At 43.3% G+C, this 13,782-nt stretch overlaps 1 protein-coding gene across 3 annotated transcripts in view; it reads right to left on the bottom strand.

Annotated features, from left to right (window-relative positions):
- The window catches only part of zranb2 (zinc finger, RAN-binding domain containing 2), a 47,781-nt gene that overhangs the window by 17,969 nt on the left and 16,030 nt on the right, over positions 1–13,782 (bottom strand). For all 3 annotated transcript variants that reach the window (XM_067990330.1, XM_067990331.1, XM_067990332.1), the window contains exons 5-6: positions 6,850–6,926; positions 3,887–4,021 (exon numbers count right to left, since the gene is read on the bottom strand). In XM_067990330.1, the coding sequence (XP_067846431.1) occupies positions 3,887–4,021; positions 6,850–6,926 (212 nt within the window). The remainder of the gene's footprint in view (positions 1–3,886; positions 4,022–6,849; positions 6,927–13,782) is intronic.

Genomic DNA, 13,782 nt, shown 5'->3' with positions numbered 1-13,782 from the left:
AATTGAACCTATGTCTTTCAAACGTTATTTTGGCCACACACACACACACACACACACACACACGATGTGAAGGTGATCCTACAATGCCGTTAGGTAGGTAGTTTCAGGATTTTGACTCAGCAACAATTAAGGAATGGCAATATATGTCCACATCAGGATGGTGCATTACTTAGAGGGGAACTTGGAGGTGGTGGCTGCCCTTGCCCTCCTGATTGCTAGGAGGTGGCAGGTTTGGGAGGTGCTACCGAAGAAGCCTTGGCAAGTTGCTGCAGTGCGATCTGCAGATACTACACAGTGCAGCCACAGTACGCTGGTGGCAGATGCTTAGTGGGTGAAGTGCTGATCAAGCAGACTGCTTTGTCCTGGAGAGTGTCTAGCTTCTTGTGGTGTTGCAGCTGCACCCATCCAGGCACATGGAGAGTATTCCATCAGAATCCTAACTTGTGCATTGTAGGTGGTGGAAAGGCTTTGGGGAGTTAGGCGAGTTGCTTGCCACTGGTCCATTTGAGTTTCTGGTCAATAGTGACCCCTGGGATGTTGAAGGTGAGGGACTCAGCGATGGTAATGCCATTGAATGTCAGTGGGAGGCAGTTAGGTTCTCTCTTGCTGAAGATGGTCATTTCCTGACACTTGTGGCACGAATGTTACCTAACATTTACCATCCCAAGCCTGGATGTTATCAAGGTCTTGTTTTATGCAAGCATGGACTTCTTCATTATTTGATTATTAATGGAACTGAACATTGCAAATCAGCGAACAGCTCCATTTCTGACCTTATGATGGAGGGAAGCTCATTGAAGAAGCAGATGAAGATAGTTGGGCTGAGGACACTGCTCTGAAGAACTCCTGCAGTGATAACCTGGGGCTGAGATGATTGGCCTCCAACAACCAGAACCATGTTCCTTTGTGCCAGGTATGATTCCAGCCACTGGAGAGATTCCCCTCTATTCACCATTGACTTCAGTTTTACTAGAGCTCCTTGGTGCTACAGTCAGTCAAATGCTGCCTTGATGTCAAGGGCAGTCACTCTCACTATCTCTGGAATTCAGCTCTTGTGCCTATATTTAGACCAAGGATGTAATCAGGTCTGGAGCCAGGTGGTCCTGACGGAACCCAAACTGAGCAGGTTATTGGTGAATAAGTGTCACTTGGGCTGATAAGTGGTAAGTAATATTCGCGCCAGACAAGTGCCAGGCAATGACCATCTCCAACAAGAGAGTCTAACCACCTCCCCTTGACATGCAACAACATTACCATTGCCGAATCCCCCATCATCAACACCCTGGGGGTCACCATCAACCAGATACTTAACTGGACCAGCCATATAAATACTGTGGCTACAAGAGCAGGTCAGAGGCTGGGTATTCTGTGGCGAGTGACTCACCTCCTGACTCCCCAAAGCCTTTCCACCATCTACAAGGCACAAGTCAGGAGTGTGATGGAATACTCTCCACTTGCCTGGATAAGTGCACCTCCAACAACACAAGCTCAACACCATCCAGGACAAAGCAGCCCGCTTGATTAGCACCCCAACCACCACCCTAAACATTCACTCCCTTCACCACCGGCGCACAGTGGCTGCAGTGTGTACCATCCACAGGATGCATTGCAGCAACTCGCCAAGGCTTCTTCGACAGCACCTCCCAAACCCGCGACCTCTACCACCTAGAAGGACAAGAGCAGCAGGCACATGGGAACACCACCACCTGCACATTCCCCTCCAAGTCACACACCATCCCGACTTGGAAATATATCGCCGTTCCTTAATCATCGCTGGGTCAAAATCCTGGAACTCCCTTGCTAACAGCACTGTGGGAGAACCTTCACCACACAGACTGCAGCGGTTCAAGGCGGCGGCTCACCACCACCTTCACAAGGGCAATAAATGCTGGCCTTGCCAGCGACGCCCACATCCCATAAATGAATAAAAAAAAACTTGACAACTCATTCCATCACTTTGCTGATGATTGGGAGTAGTCTGATCAGGTAGTACCTGGGCAATTTTCCAGTGTTGGAGTGGTACTGGAACAGCTTGACTAGGTTATTCCCTCAGGTTAGTTCTCTCATCACCTGCTGCAAGCCCAGTCCAACAGCTATGTCCTTCAGGGCTCGGTCAGGGGTGGTACTATTGAGCCACTCTTGGTGATGGCCATTGAAGTCTCCATCCAGATTACATTCTGTGCCCTTGCTACCTTCAATGCTTCCTCCAAAGGATGTTCAACATGCAGGAGTACTGATTCATCAGCAGAGGGAGAGTGGTAGGTGGTAATCAGCAGGTGAACTGAACTGAAATCATGAGACTTCATGGGTCCAGAATCAATGTTGAGGACTTCCAGAGCCACTCCCACCCAGCTGCATACCACAGTGCCACTGTCTGGTGGTGATGGTGGAGTCTGGGACGTTTGTATGATTCTGAGTACGACGTCAGGCTGTTGCTTGACTAATCAGTGAGACAGCTCTCAACTTTGGCACCAATCGCCAGATGTTAACGAGGACGACTTTGCAGGGTTGACTGGGCTGGGTGTGCCTTTGCTGTGTCCTGATTCAATTGCTAAGTGGTCCATCTGGTTTTATTCCTGTTATTCTTTGTCGCTGTTTGATACACCTGAGAGGCTAGGCTACATCAGAGGGTAGCTAAGAGTCAACTGCATTGGTGTGGGACTGGAGTCACATATAGACCAGACTGGGTAAGGACGGTAGGTTTTCTTCCTTAAAAAGGACATCAGCGAACCAGTGGAGTTTTTAAACAATAATCCCATAGCTTGCGGGTCACTTTTTGCTTTTAACGGACACCAGGTTCTTGGCTTCCATTTTTAAAAAAAAAAAGAATCTGGATTCAAATGGTCAAACTGCCATGGTGGGATTTGAATGCACATTCTCTGGATTATTAGTCTAGGCCTATGGATTACTGGTCTAGTAATATAACCATTACACTACAGTACCAGTTTTATACTGCATACATTCTTAATCTTCCTCCTAGAAGATTTTCTTCTTTCCTTATTTTCTTCTGTTTAAGTAAATGATGCAGAAAACGGAGTATTTTTTTCTCTCGATCAATTCTGCAGGCTGCTTCTAGGGACCCATTTTCCATCCCTTGGGCCTTCCGCTGCTCCTGAATGCCTTTTAAAAAAAAAAAACTTTTCCAGCCACAATTACCTGCTCTGCTTTTGAATGAGCTATCCAATTAGTCCCAGTCCCTTGCTTTTTCCCCATAGCCCTGCAATGGGGAAAGTCTGCAGCTGCACATTTTAAACATTAGATGGAGCTTCAGAAACTCCAGATCTCCATACCTGCAGCATTACAAAGCCACTGAGGGAAATTTTGCAGTGTCCCGACTTTCCAGACAATCCACTCGTCTAAACTAGCCTAACTGAACCAAAACTCACACTAAGAGGGAAATTAGGTGCGAGGGCAAAGAACAGTGCCTCTTTTCCAACATAAACCCTATAGAATTCATTTATTGTTTCCTCTAGACTTCAAAATTCTTATTTACAAGCAGCATCAACTACATCCATTTTAGAGCAACAGACCTGCTGAAGTGACAATGTTTGCAGGCTGACTAACCATTTGCAAAAATTGAATACTTGGACAGGGTTAGAAAAGCCTGAAACTAGTCTGAAAGCAGACCAAAAATATTATGAATCCAGAGCTATCAATGGAGCGGACATGATGTCTCCATCTCTAATTGCTTCAAGCAAGAGGCCAGTAATGTTGGGGAAAGATTTTATGGTGTATAAATAATTTTAAAACAATGAGTATTTTTCACACAAATACTCAAGAATAAGGTCATTCGTCTTTATTTTGACATTCTCTTAGCACAAGTGTATGTAATAGGAGAAATATGTATGCACAATTATTATTAGCTTAAAAACAGAACAGTACTCACGTCTAGTTTGTATTTGGAGAGATCGCCATCCTCCTCATCTTCCTCTTCATCTTTTTCACTTTCATCAATTTCTTCTTGAAGGATAGTTTTGGATCCAACTGGCTTTCCACGGAATTTTTTCTTTTTCCTTCCAAACTATGAAAAATGAAGGTTAATATTTTTAAACTTTTCCAAATGCTGTCTTCAATTTGAATTTTCTAGTACTTTAGAACTGGGTTCAATTAAAAGCTGTAGCAGTAACCGACAGATCAAAAGCACAGCTATTTCACCAAAGCTGAATTTAATTACTACCAGTATCAAAACACAAGAGAGCGAGCACACGTGAGAGAGAGTGGTAAGGGCAGAAGTAAGTAGGTTTGGTGATGGATGGAATTTGGGGTTTGAAGCTCAGCTCTGGGCTCAAAGAACACCAAGGCCGTAGTCAACCAGAGTGAACAGCAAGCAAAGGGGATGGACTTGATGACAAAGGTGTGAAGTTTTTGACGGGGGCTGAAAATGACAACCTTGGTCTTCCTTATGTTTAATTGGAAGAAAGTCTAGCTTATCCAGGCCATAAGAATGCTATGGTTGTGTAAAGATTATTATACCTCTAGCAATCCAGAGTTCAAATCCCAGGACAAGGTCTGAAATTGGCTGACACCCAAATTCATTGACTACGAAAGCAGACTAACGGTCATTCAAACCCAACAGTGTCCCTTCAGGAAAGAGAACCTGCCACCCCCACTCAGCCTACATGTGAGTAGTCCATACTATGTAGTTGCCCCCACATATCCACTGAAGTGGTATAACAAGTATAAACAAGTACTACATTCAGGGCAACTAGGGATGGGCAATCAAAGCAGCCTTGTTAGCCCAAGAATAATTTAAAAAATATTCATTACAATGTCAGACAGCAGTTTGGCAGCATGGAAGTGATCATGGGAGAGGTGAGCACCGAGCTGGGAAGTGACACCACATTCAAGAACCTTTTGAAAGGGAGCGGGACAGAGTCTGAACAGTGAGCCATTAACAATGTCAGTGAGTATTGGGGCCAGGAAGATAGTTGAACCATGGGGAGGAACAAAGAGAGGATATGGGTCTCCTAGAAGAATTGGTCGGGGGTTGGAAAGAGAAGGAAGAATGGAAGTTGCAGAGTGACTTGGGGGGGGGGGGGGGGCGTGGGGAGGGAGGAAAGAGAGGGGGGCAAGTGGAAGCAGTGCTTAAGGAAGCACAAATGATTTTTGAGATGAAGAAATTCATGAGCTTCTTGCATTTACTGTTACAAATAAGATGGAGTGAAAGAGTATGGGAAATGGGGTTTGAGGAGACAGTTTATCGTAGAGGATTTTCTTGCACTCCAGATATTGAAATTGGTGATGGATTTGACAATGGAGGGGAAGGGCAATCACTAGATTGAGTGCCAGCTGTGCTCATCTATAGTCCTCAGACTTTAGGGTGCAGAGAAGGGAGCTGGGGAACAACAGGGGCAAGACTGTTGAATGACTTGGAGACAAGGATGCTGAATGCAGAAATGAAACAGCAATGGTGTTGCGACAGGAGAGCAAGCTGGGAGGTAGAGGATGAATTGGTGAGGGAGCTTTGGGGCAGTCCTTCCAGGGGCAAAGGACAAGGGTTACGGGGTTGGAAGAAGGCAGAATGATGCGGATAGCAAGCGATCACTACATCAGTGATCGAGACCTCAGACAGTAAGGCCAGGAGATAGAGAAGGTGGCCATAGGTGGGGGTGCTGACCATTTATACAATATATCAATATATATATAAAAAACAAAACACCCAAAATTTTGAAAACAGACGTATAATATTGTCAAGTCATAAACAAGGTGGTACTAAATGCAACAATTTGTTTTGGATCGAAGCCTTCCTTCTTGTGCAATAGCAGCATACAACAGTATAAAAGTATTCACAGAGAGCATTAATAGGCACTAAAGAATAAGACTTTTCCTGCAAAACTCTAAAATGTTAGAAATATATTCAATATTCATTTATTTTTGAAGCAAAATTAAGTAATAAAATCTTAGCGTGCACGTGAAAATATTTTAATAATTTGTCTGTAGTATCTTCAGAATCAGCTCAGTGTGCAAATACCAGTATAGTCGCAAACTTTCGCGCTTGAGCAGAGGTTTGCAAGCTTTTTTTTTGGCTGAGCTCCCCTTCGGAGATTTATGTCCCATTCATGGCCCCATTTTCTATGGAACTGTATTTTGTAGTCCCCAAGATGGGAGAGTTCAATCCTATTGATTTCAAAAACTGGGGGAAAAAAATTGAGAACTTCAAAATGTGCACCTCAAATAGCCAACAGCTTCAAGGATCTCTACTTTCATATAGCAATCAGATAACACAAATGTCTTTCGCTAACTGATGCAGCCTTGCATAGCCAGAGAAGTTGCATTATGGCGTGATCTCAGCATAGCGTGGGATGTTTGAATACCTGATTTCTAGAAGCGGACACTGGGCCTATCAGAATTGCTATTGGTGCAACAGTAATCGGTTACTATGCAGCAGAAGCAGCTTCGATAGGTCTAATGTCTACTTCTAGAAACAAGCGGGGATTCAAACATCCCGCGCTGAGATGAGATCGCCCAATAATTCACCTCGTCTGGCTATTCAAATCTGCATCGGTAGCTCTCGTTCTTGGCCAGCCTGTCCACCTTGTGCATTCCCCCCTCCCCCGATAACCTCAGTGCGTCCCACAGTTTGGAAACCTCAGTGTCAGAGAAAAACTGGACCCTCTCCCTGGAGTCAAAAATTTCAAGGAGTAAAATTTCACCAAATAGGCTATTCCTGCCTCTTGTTAAAATAAGAACATCCCTGGTGCTAATTCTAAAAATATTTTCGTTTAGAAGTAGTAGGCCCGGCATTAGTCTGAATTCCGCTTTACTGTACAATGCCCTTGCATCAATGGTTACGTTTACATTTAAAAAAAAACACATTTTAGGAGACCCAATTATTTATCCAAGTCTTACCTCATCATACTCATCATCAGATTCTTCACGCTCAATGTACTCTACGTTTTCTCTTTCGTTAAATCCACCCCCATATCCTGTCAGAAATGAAATGGTAATACAATAAATTTTTAAAATTCTGATCAAATGTCATTCTAAGGATTAAACTAATGTTGCAAAAACTGCATTCCAAAGGCATTTTGTGCAGGTTACTGTGGGAAAATTTTAGTATGCATACCCTGTGTCTATTTTTAGAAAATGTAACCAGGAAATAATGAGTCTAAATAAGCAATCCCAGGTTATTACTTGACTATGCATTAACACAACAAATATTAAACACTCTGAAATGCAAGATCATGTGACAAATACAGAGCAAGTTACATAATACATGACCCAGAAATATTACACCAACACATGACATCAGTATAAACTATCCCTAATAGACAGAGGTCGAATGTAATGCCCAGGGATGAAAATATTTTCTTGATAGTTTTTGAAATCCCCTTCAGCCCTCCCACCCAGGCCTCCTTAACATCAGTAGAAGACTTGAATCCAACAAAATGTTCAAACCCCACTGCAGGACTTGAGCACATAACATGCATTTATATAGTGTGCTGTAATGTAAAAAAAAAATCCCAAGGTGCTTCAGAAGCATAACAAAAAAAATGGATTTGCAGCCAAAGAAAGAAACACTATGAAGTAGTGGCAATAACAGAGACCTGGCTCAAAAAAGGGCAGGAATGGGTACTAAACATTTCTGGATACAAAGTGACCAGGAAAGATAGTGAAGGAAAAAGGGGGTGGGGGGGGGGGGGGAAGGAGGTGGTGGCAATATTGATTAAGGAGAATATTGCAATGCTGGAGAGAGAGGATGTCCTGGAGGGGTCAAATACAGAATCTATTTGGTTAGTGTTAAGAAACAATAGAGGCGCCATTACACTACTGGGTGTTTTCTACATATCCTTCCCACTAGTTGGTGCCCAAAGTAGCAAATTTGCAGGGAAATTACAAAGAGGTGCAAGAACTATAGAGTAATGATAATAAGGGACTTCAACTATCCTAATATAGACTGGGATAGTAATAGTGTAAAGGGCAAAGAGGGTGAGAAATTTCTGAAGTGTGTTCAGGAGAACTTTCTTGATCAGTATGTTTCCGGCCCAATGAGAAAGGAGACATTGCAGGATCTAGTTCTAGGGAATGAAGTGGGTCAAGTGGACCAAGTGTCAGTGGCGGAACACTTGGGGATCTATGATCATAGTATCATAAGGTTTAGATTAATTATGGAAAAGGACAAGGAGCAATCTAGAGTAAAATTTCAGTGGGTTGAGAACGAATCTGGCCCAGGTAAATTAGAATCAAAGATCAGCAGGCAAAACTGTAATCGAGCAATGGATGGTCTTTAAAGAGATGTTTCGGGTACAGTCTAGGTACATTCCCATGAGGGGGAAAAGTAGGGCAGCCAAAGCCAGAGCTCCCTGGATGATGAAAGAGAGAGAGAGTAAGATGAAGCAGAAAAAGGGGGCATATGACAGATGTCAGGTTGGTAATACAAGTGAGAACTGGGCTGAATATAGGAAGTACAGAGGAAAAGTGAAAAAGGAAATAAGGGGGACAAAGAGAGAGTATGAGAATAGACTGGGGGCTAACATAAAAGGGAATCCAAGAGTCTTCTATAGGCATATAAATAGTAAATGGACAGTAAGAGAAGGGGTGGGCCAATTAGGGACTAAAAGGAGATCTACGCATGGAGGCAGAGGGCATGGCTGAGGTACTAAATCAGTACTTTGCATCCATCTTTACCAAGGAAGATGATGCTGCCAAAGTTACAGTAAAAAAAAGGTAGTTTAGATACTGGATGGGCTAAAAATTGATAAAGAGGAGGTACTACCATGGTTAGCTGTCCTTAAAGTAGATAAGTCATTCGGTCCGGATGGGATGCATCCTAGGTAAAGGGTGGGAATTGCAGAGGTGCTGGCCAGAATCTTCCAATCTTCCTTAGATATGGGGATGGTGCCAGAGGACTGGAGAATTGCAAATTTAACATTCTTGTTCAAAAAAGGATGTATGGATAAACCCAGCAACCACAGGCCAGTCAGTTTAACCTCTGTGCTGAGGAAGCTTTTAGAAACGATAATCCGGGGCAAAATTAAGAGTCACTTGGTCAAGTGTGGATTAATAAAGGAAAGCCAGCAGGATCTGTTGAAGGCAAACTTGATTGGGTTTTTTGATGCGGTAACAGAGGGTTGATGAGGGCAAGGTGATTGATGTGTATATGGACTTTCAAAAAGGTGTTTGATAAAGTGCCACATAATAGGCTTGTCAGCCAAATTGAAGCCCATGAAATAAAAGGGGCAGTGGCAGCATGAATACAAAATTGGCTAACTGACAGGAAGCAGAGTAATGGTGAACGGTTGTTTTTCTGACTGGAGGAAGGTATACAGTGGTGTTCCCCAGGGGTCGGTCCTAGCACCACTGCTTTTTTTGATATATATTAATGACTTTGACTTGGGTGTACAGGGCACAATTTCAAAATCTGCAGATGACACAAAACTTGGAAGTGTTGTAAACAGTGAGTAGGATAATAATAGACTTCAAGAGGACAAAAACAGGCTGGTGAAATGGACAGACACATGGCAGATGAAATTTAACACAGAAGTGCAAAGGGACACATTTTGGTTGGAAGAATGAGGAAAGGCAACATAAACTAAAGGGTACAATTCTAAAAGGGGTGCAGGAACAGAGAGACCTGAGGGTATATGTGCACAAATCTTTGAAGGTGGCAGGACAGGTTGAGAAAGCAGTTAAAAAAGCATCCTGGGCTTTAGAAGCATAGATTACTAAAGGAAGGAAATTATGTTGAACCTTTATAAAACGCTGGTCCAGCCACAACTGGAGTATTGTGTCCAATTCTGGGCACTGTACTTTAGGAAGGATGTAAGGACCTTAGAGAGGGTGCAGAAAAGATTTACTAGAATGGTTCCAGGAATGAGGGACTTCAGTTACGTGGATAGGCTGGAGAAGCTGGAGTTGTTCTTAGAGCAGAGAAGGTTAAGAGGAGATTCGATAGAAGTGTTCAAAATCATGAAGGGTTTACATAAGTAAGTAAAGAGAAACTGTTCCCACTGGCAGATGGGTCAAGAACCAGAGGACACAGATGTAAGATGCTTAGCAAAAGAACCAAAGGCGAAACGAGGAAAAACTTTTTAAGCAGCAAGTAGTTATGATCTGCAACGCGCTGCCTGAAAGGGTGGTGGAAGCAGATTGAATCATGGCTTTCAAAAAGGAATTGGATTAAATACGTGAAGGGAAAAAATGTGCAGGGCTACGGGGAAAGAAAACGGGGAAATGGGACTAACTGGATTGCTCTTACAAAGAGCAGTCATGGGCTCGATGGGCTGAATGGCCTCCTTCTGTGCTGTAACCATTCTATGATTAGGAGGAATGACCAAAAGCTTGGTCAAAAAGGTGGGTTTTAAGGAGTGTTAAAAAGGAGAGGAAGGGGAGTTTTCGAAGGCAATTTCAGAGCATGGGCTGAAGGCACAGCTGTCGGTGGGGTTGACACGGGAAGTCAGTCAGAGGAACGGAGACACCTCCATGCAGTACTGATGGAGGGAAGCAGTCAGAAGTGCCATCTTTCAGATGAGACATTAAAACAAGACCGTAATAGATCCTACAACACTATTTGAAGAGCCCGGAGATCTCCCAGTGTCCTCACAAATACTACCAAAGCAGATTACCTGATCACTATGGTACCTTGCTGTGCACAAATTGGCAACCAATGTTAATGACTACACTTCAAAAAGTAATTAATTGGCAGTGAAGCGGTTTGGGACATCTGGAGAACATGAAAAACACTATATATATGCAAGTTTGTTCCTTCTTTAACGCATGACGAGTAGCACTGTCCAAATGAAACAAAGTTAATAGGCCAACTGGCCCAAATTTAAGCATACATCCATCTTTGCCTTGCACTGACATTTCCAGGACCATAACAGTGATAAGCCGATTCCCGTTTGCCACTGTGAATAATCCAAGTTTAAATTTCACTGATTAGGAGCACTAGGCAACACAGTGGGCTGTGTATGTCTTTTTCTCGCTCAGGTGGGTTTGAATCTAGCAAAGACTGATGGGATGGAAGTTTCCTTCCTCTATCTGTCAGCTTCCAATTTAAAACTAATTTTGATGAGCACAACACAGTTCTCAATAAATATAAACCTAAAGTGAAACACTAAGTGTACAATCACAGTTAAGAAACATTAACACGAGTTAGATGAGAAAAAGAAAAAAATTCACTTCAAGCTAGTAAGGAACACTTTCCTGGGGTTGGGACAGAGCAGAGGGCTTTATTCTGCACCTAGCCAGTGCAATACACCTTACTGAAATATCCAGTATTGAGACACAATGCCTATAGGAAAGAGCATTCCATTCCCCCAGTGCCAACTTTCCTGAGCGTAAAAATTCATCAAGTGTGTGTTAAATCTGACTACAAGAGTTAAGCATATAAAGACAGTCTGCCTCTTGTTCCTCGCTACCACACCAAAACTAGGTACACGATTTGCATACATTTTCCCTCGTCATACGTGAGCCTAATCTACTAGCCCCCAATCTGTTTTCTTTTCCCCTTGGACCATCCCCATCTGCTCTTCCTCCCCCACGCATTAGCTCCATTCAAAAGTCCCTCTCTGATGTGTTCTTCCCAAGGTGCTAGCCTCGCTGTCCTGCCTATCACTCTCTGTAACCCACTCTTGCCACAGACTTAGCTCCTGCTCTTCCCGATCTGCTTCTCTGCTTGTATTTCTTGGACTGCTAGCATCTGTTCCTTGAAATTTTCATCTAGTATACCGGAAAGATCTTCTTAGCGCTGTTCACTCATTGATAGTGCTGCTTCCTCATTCCAAATCTCAGAAAAGCTTTCCAAACCATAAGGCCTACAAAATTCACTAGAACAAGTTAGCAATATATGAAAAGTGAGCAAATGTGTCACCAGGGCTTCACAGATAGCCATAGATGGACTGTAAACTATTTAGACACCCTTGTTCTGCAACATCGTGCCAGACAAGCAATGACCACCTCCACTTGACATTCAATGGCATTACCATCGCCGAATCCCCCACCATCAACATCCTGGGGGTCACCATTGACCAGAAACTTAACTGGACCAGCTGTATAAATACTGTGGCTACAAGAGCAGGTCAGAGACTGGGTATTCTGCGGCTAGTGACTCACCTCCTGACTCCCCAAAGCCTTTCCACCATCTACAAGGCACAAGTCAGGAGTGTGATGGACACTCTCCACTTGCCTGGATGAGTGCAGCTCCAACAACACTCAAGAAGCTTGACACCATCCAGGACAAAGCAGCCCGCTTGATTGGCACCCCATTCACCATTCTAAACATTCACTCCCTTCACCACTGGCGCACTGTGGCTGCAGTGTGCACCATCCACAGGATGCACTGCAGCAACTTGCCAAGGCTTCTTCGACAGCACCTTCCAAACCCAAGACCTCTACCACCTAGAAGGACACGGGCAGCAGGCACACGGGAACACCACCACCCGCACATTCCCCTCCAAGTCACACACCATCCCGACTTGGAAATATATCGCCGTTCCTTCATCATCGCTGGGTCAAAATCCTGGAACTCCCTTCCTTACAGCACTATGGGAGAACCTTCACCTCACGGACTGCAGTGGTTCAAAAAGGCGGCTCACCACCACCTTCTCAAGGGCAATTAGGGATGGGCAATAAATGCTGGCCTCGCCAGCGACGCCCACATCCCATGAACAAATATTAAAAAAATCACAACATCAGAAGCAAATCAGAAAGTCAACAGCATTTAACCCAAACTTCCACATTTGTGCCAGAAACACATCAACATTCTGCGAGTTCACAGAAAATACCAGCAGCATTTCATATATTGCTACCCTTGCATGTGAAATACTCGACAGTTTCACCACCTAAAATGTTATTCCTTGTATGTCGACGTTACATAGAATTAACATAATAGAAACAGGCCATTCGGCCCAACAGGTCCATGCCAGTGTTTATGCTCCACTCGAGCCTCCTCCCACCGTACCCTATCAGCATACCCTTCTATTCCTTTCTCCGTCATGTACCTATCTAACTTCCCCTTAAACGCATCTATGCTATTTGCCTCAGCCACTCTACGTGGTAGCAATACCACATTCTCACCACTCTCAGTAAAGAAGCTTCTCCTGAACTCCTTACTGGATTTATTAGTCACTATCTTATATTTATGACCCCTAGTTTTGGATTCCCCCACAAGTGAAAGCATCTTCTCCATTCTAACCCATCTAACCCCTTCATAATTTTAAAGACCTCTATCAGGTCATCTCTCATGGTTCTCTTTTCTAGAGAAAACAGCCACTGCCTGTTCAGAATTCCTGATAGTTGTATCCTCTCAGTTCTGGTATCATCCTTGTAAATCTTTTTTGCACTTTCTCCAGTGCTTCTATATCCTTTTTGTAATATGGAGACCAGAACTATGCACAGTACTCCAAGTATGGTCTAACCAAGGCTCTATAAAAGAAGTTTAACATAGTTTCTCTGCTTTTGAATTCTATTCCTCTCGAAATGAACCCCAGTGCCTTGTTTGTTTGCTGAAATGCAGAATTTAGCATCATTCGATGAATCAGCACTGCTCCACTATGTGTAAGGATGTGGAAAATCTGATTGCCAAGTAGTATGCAGGACAATTTCTCCAAGTTTTTCTATGGCCAAATCTTTAGATATCTGACTTTTGTTATAGTCATCTCAAGTTACATCCAATTACAATCTTTTTAAAAATAAAATGGTCACAGGCTGAACATAACAAATTTACATGGAGATATTGATTTAGCCCATAGATTTATAGTTTTGAAAACGATCACATCAATTGAATGATTCCATAAAGTGGCTTTTAATAATAGTGGATCACTCCATTCTATTATTGTACAT

Source organism: Heptranchias perlo, chromosome 9, assembly GCF_035084215.1.
Source record: "Heptranchias perlo isolate sHepPer1 chromosome 9, sHepPer1.hap1, whole genome shotgun sequence".
Classification (NCBI taxonomy): Eukaryota; Metazoa; Chordata; class Chondrichthyes; order Hexanchiformes; family Hexanchidae; genus Heptranchias; species Heptranchias perlo.
Note: the sequence above shows the minus strand (reverse complement) of the source record. Positions and strands in the feature narration are given on the sequence as shown.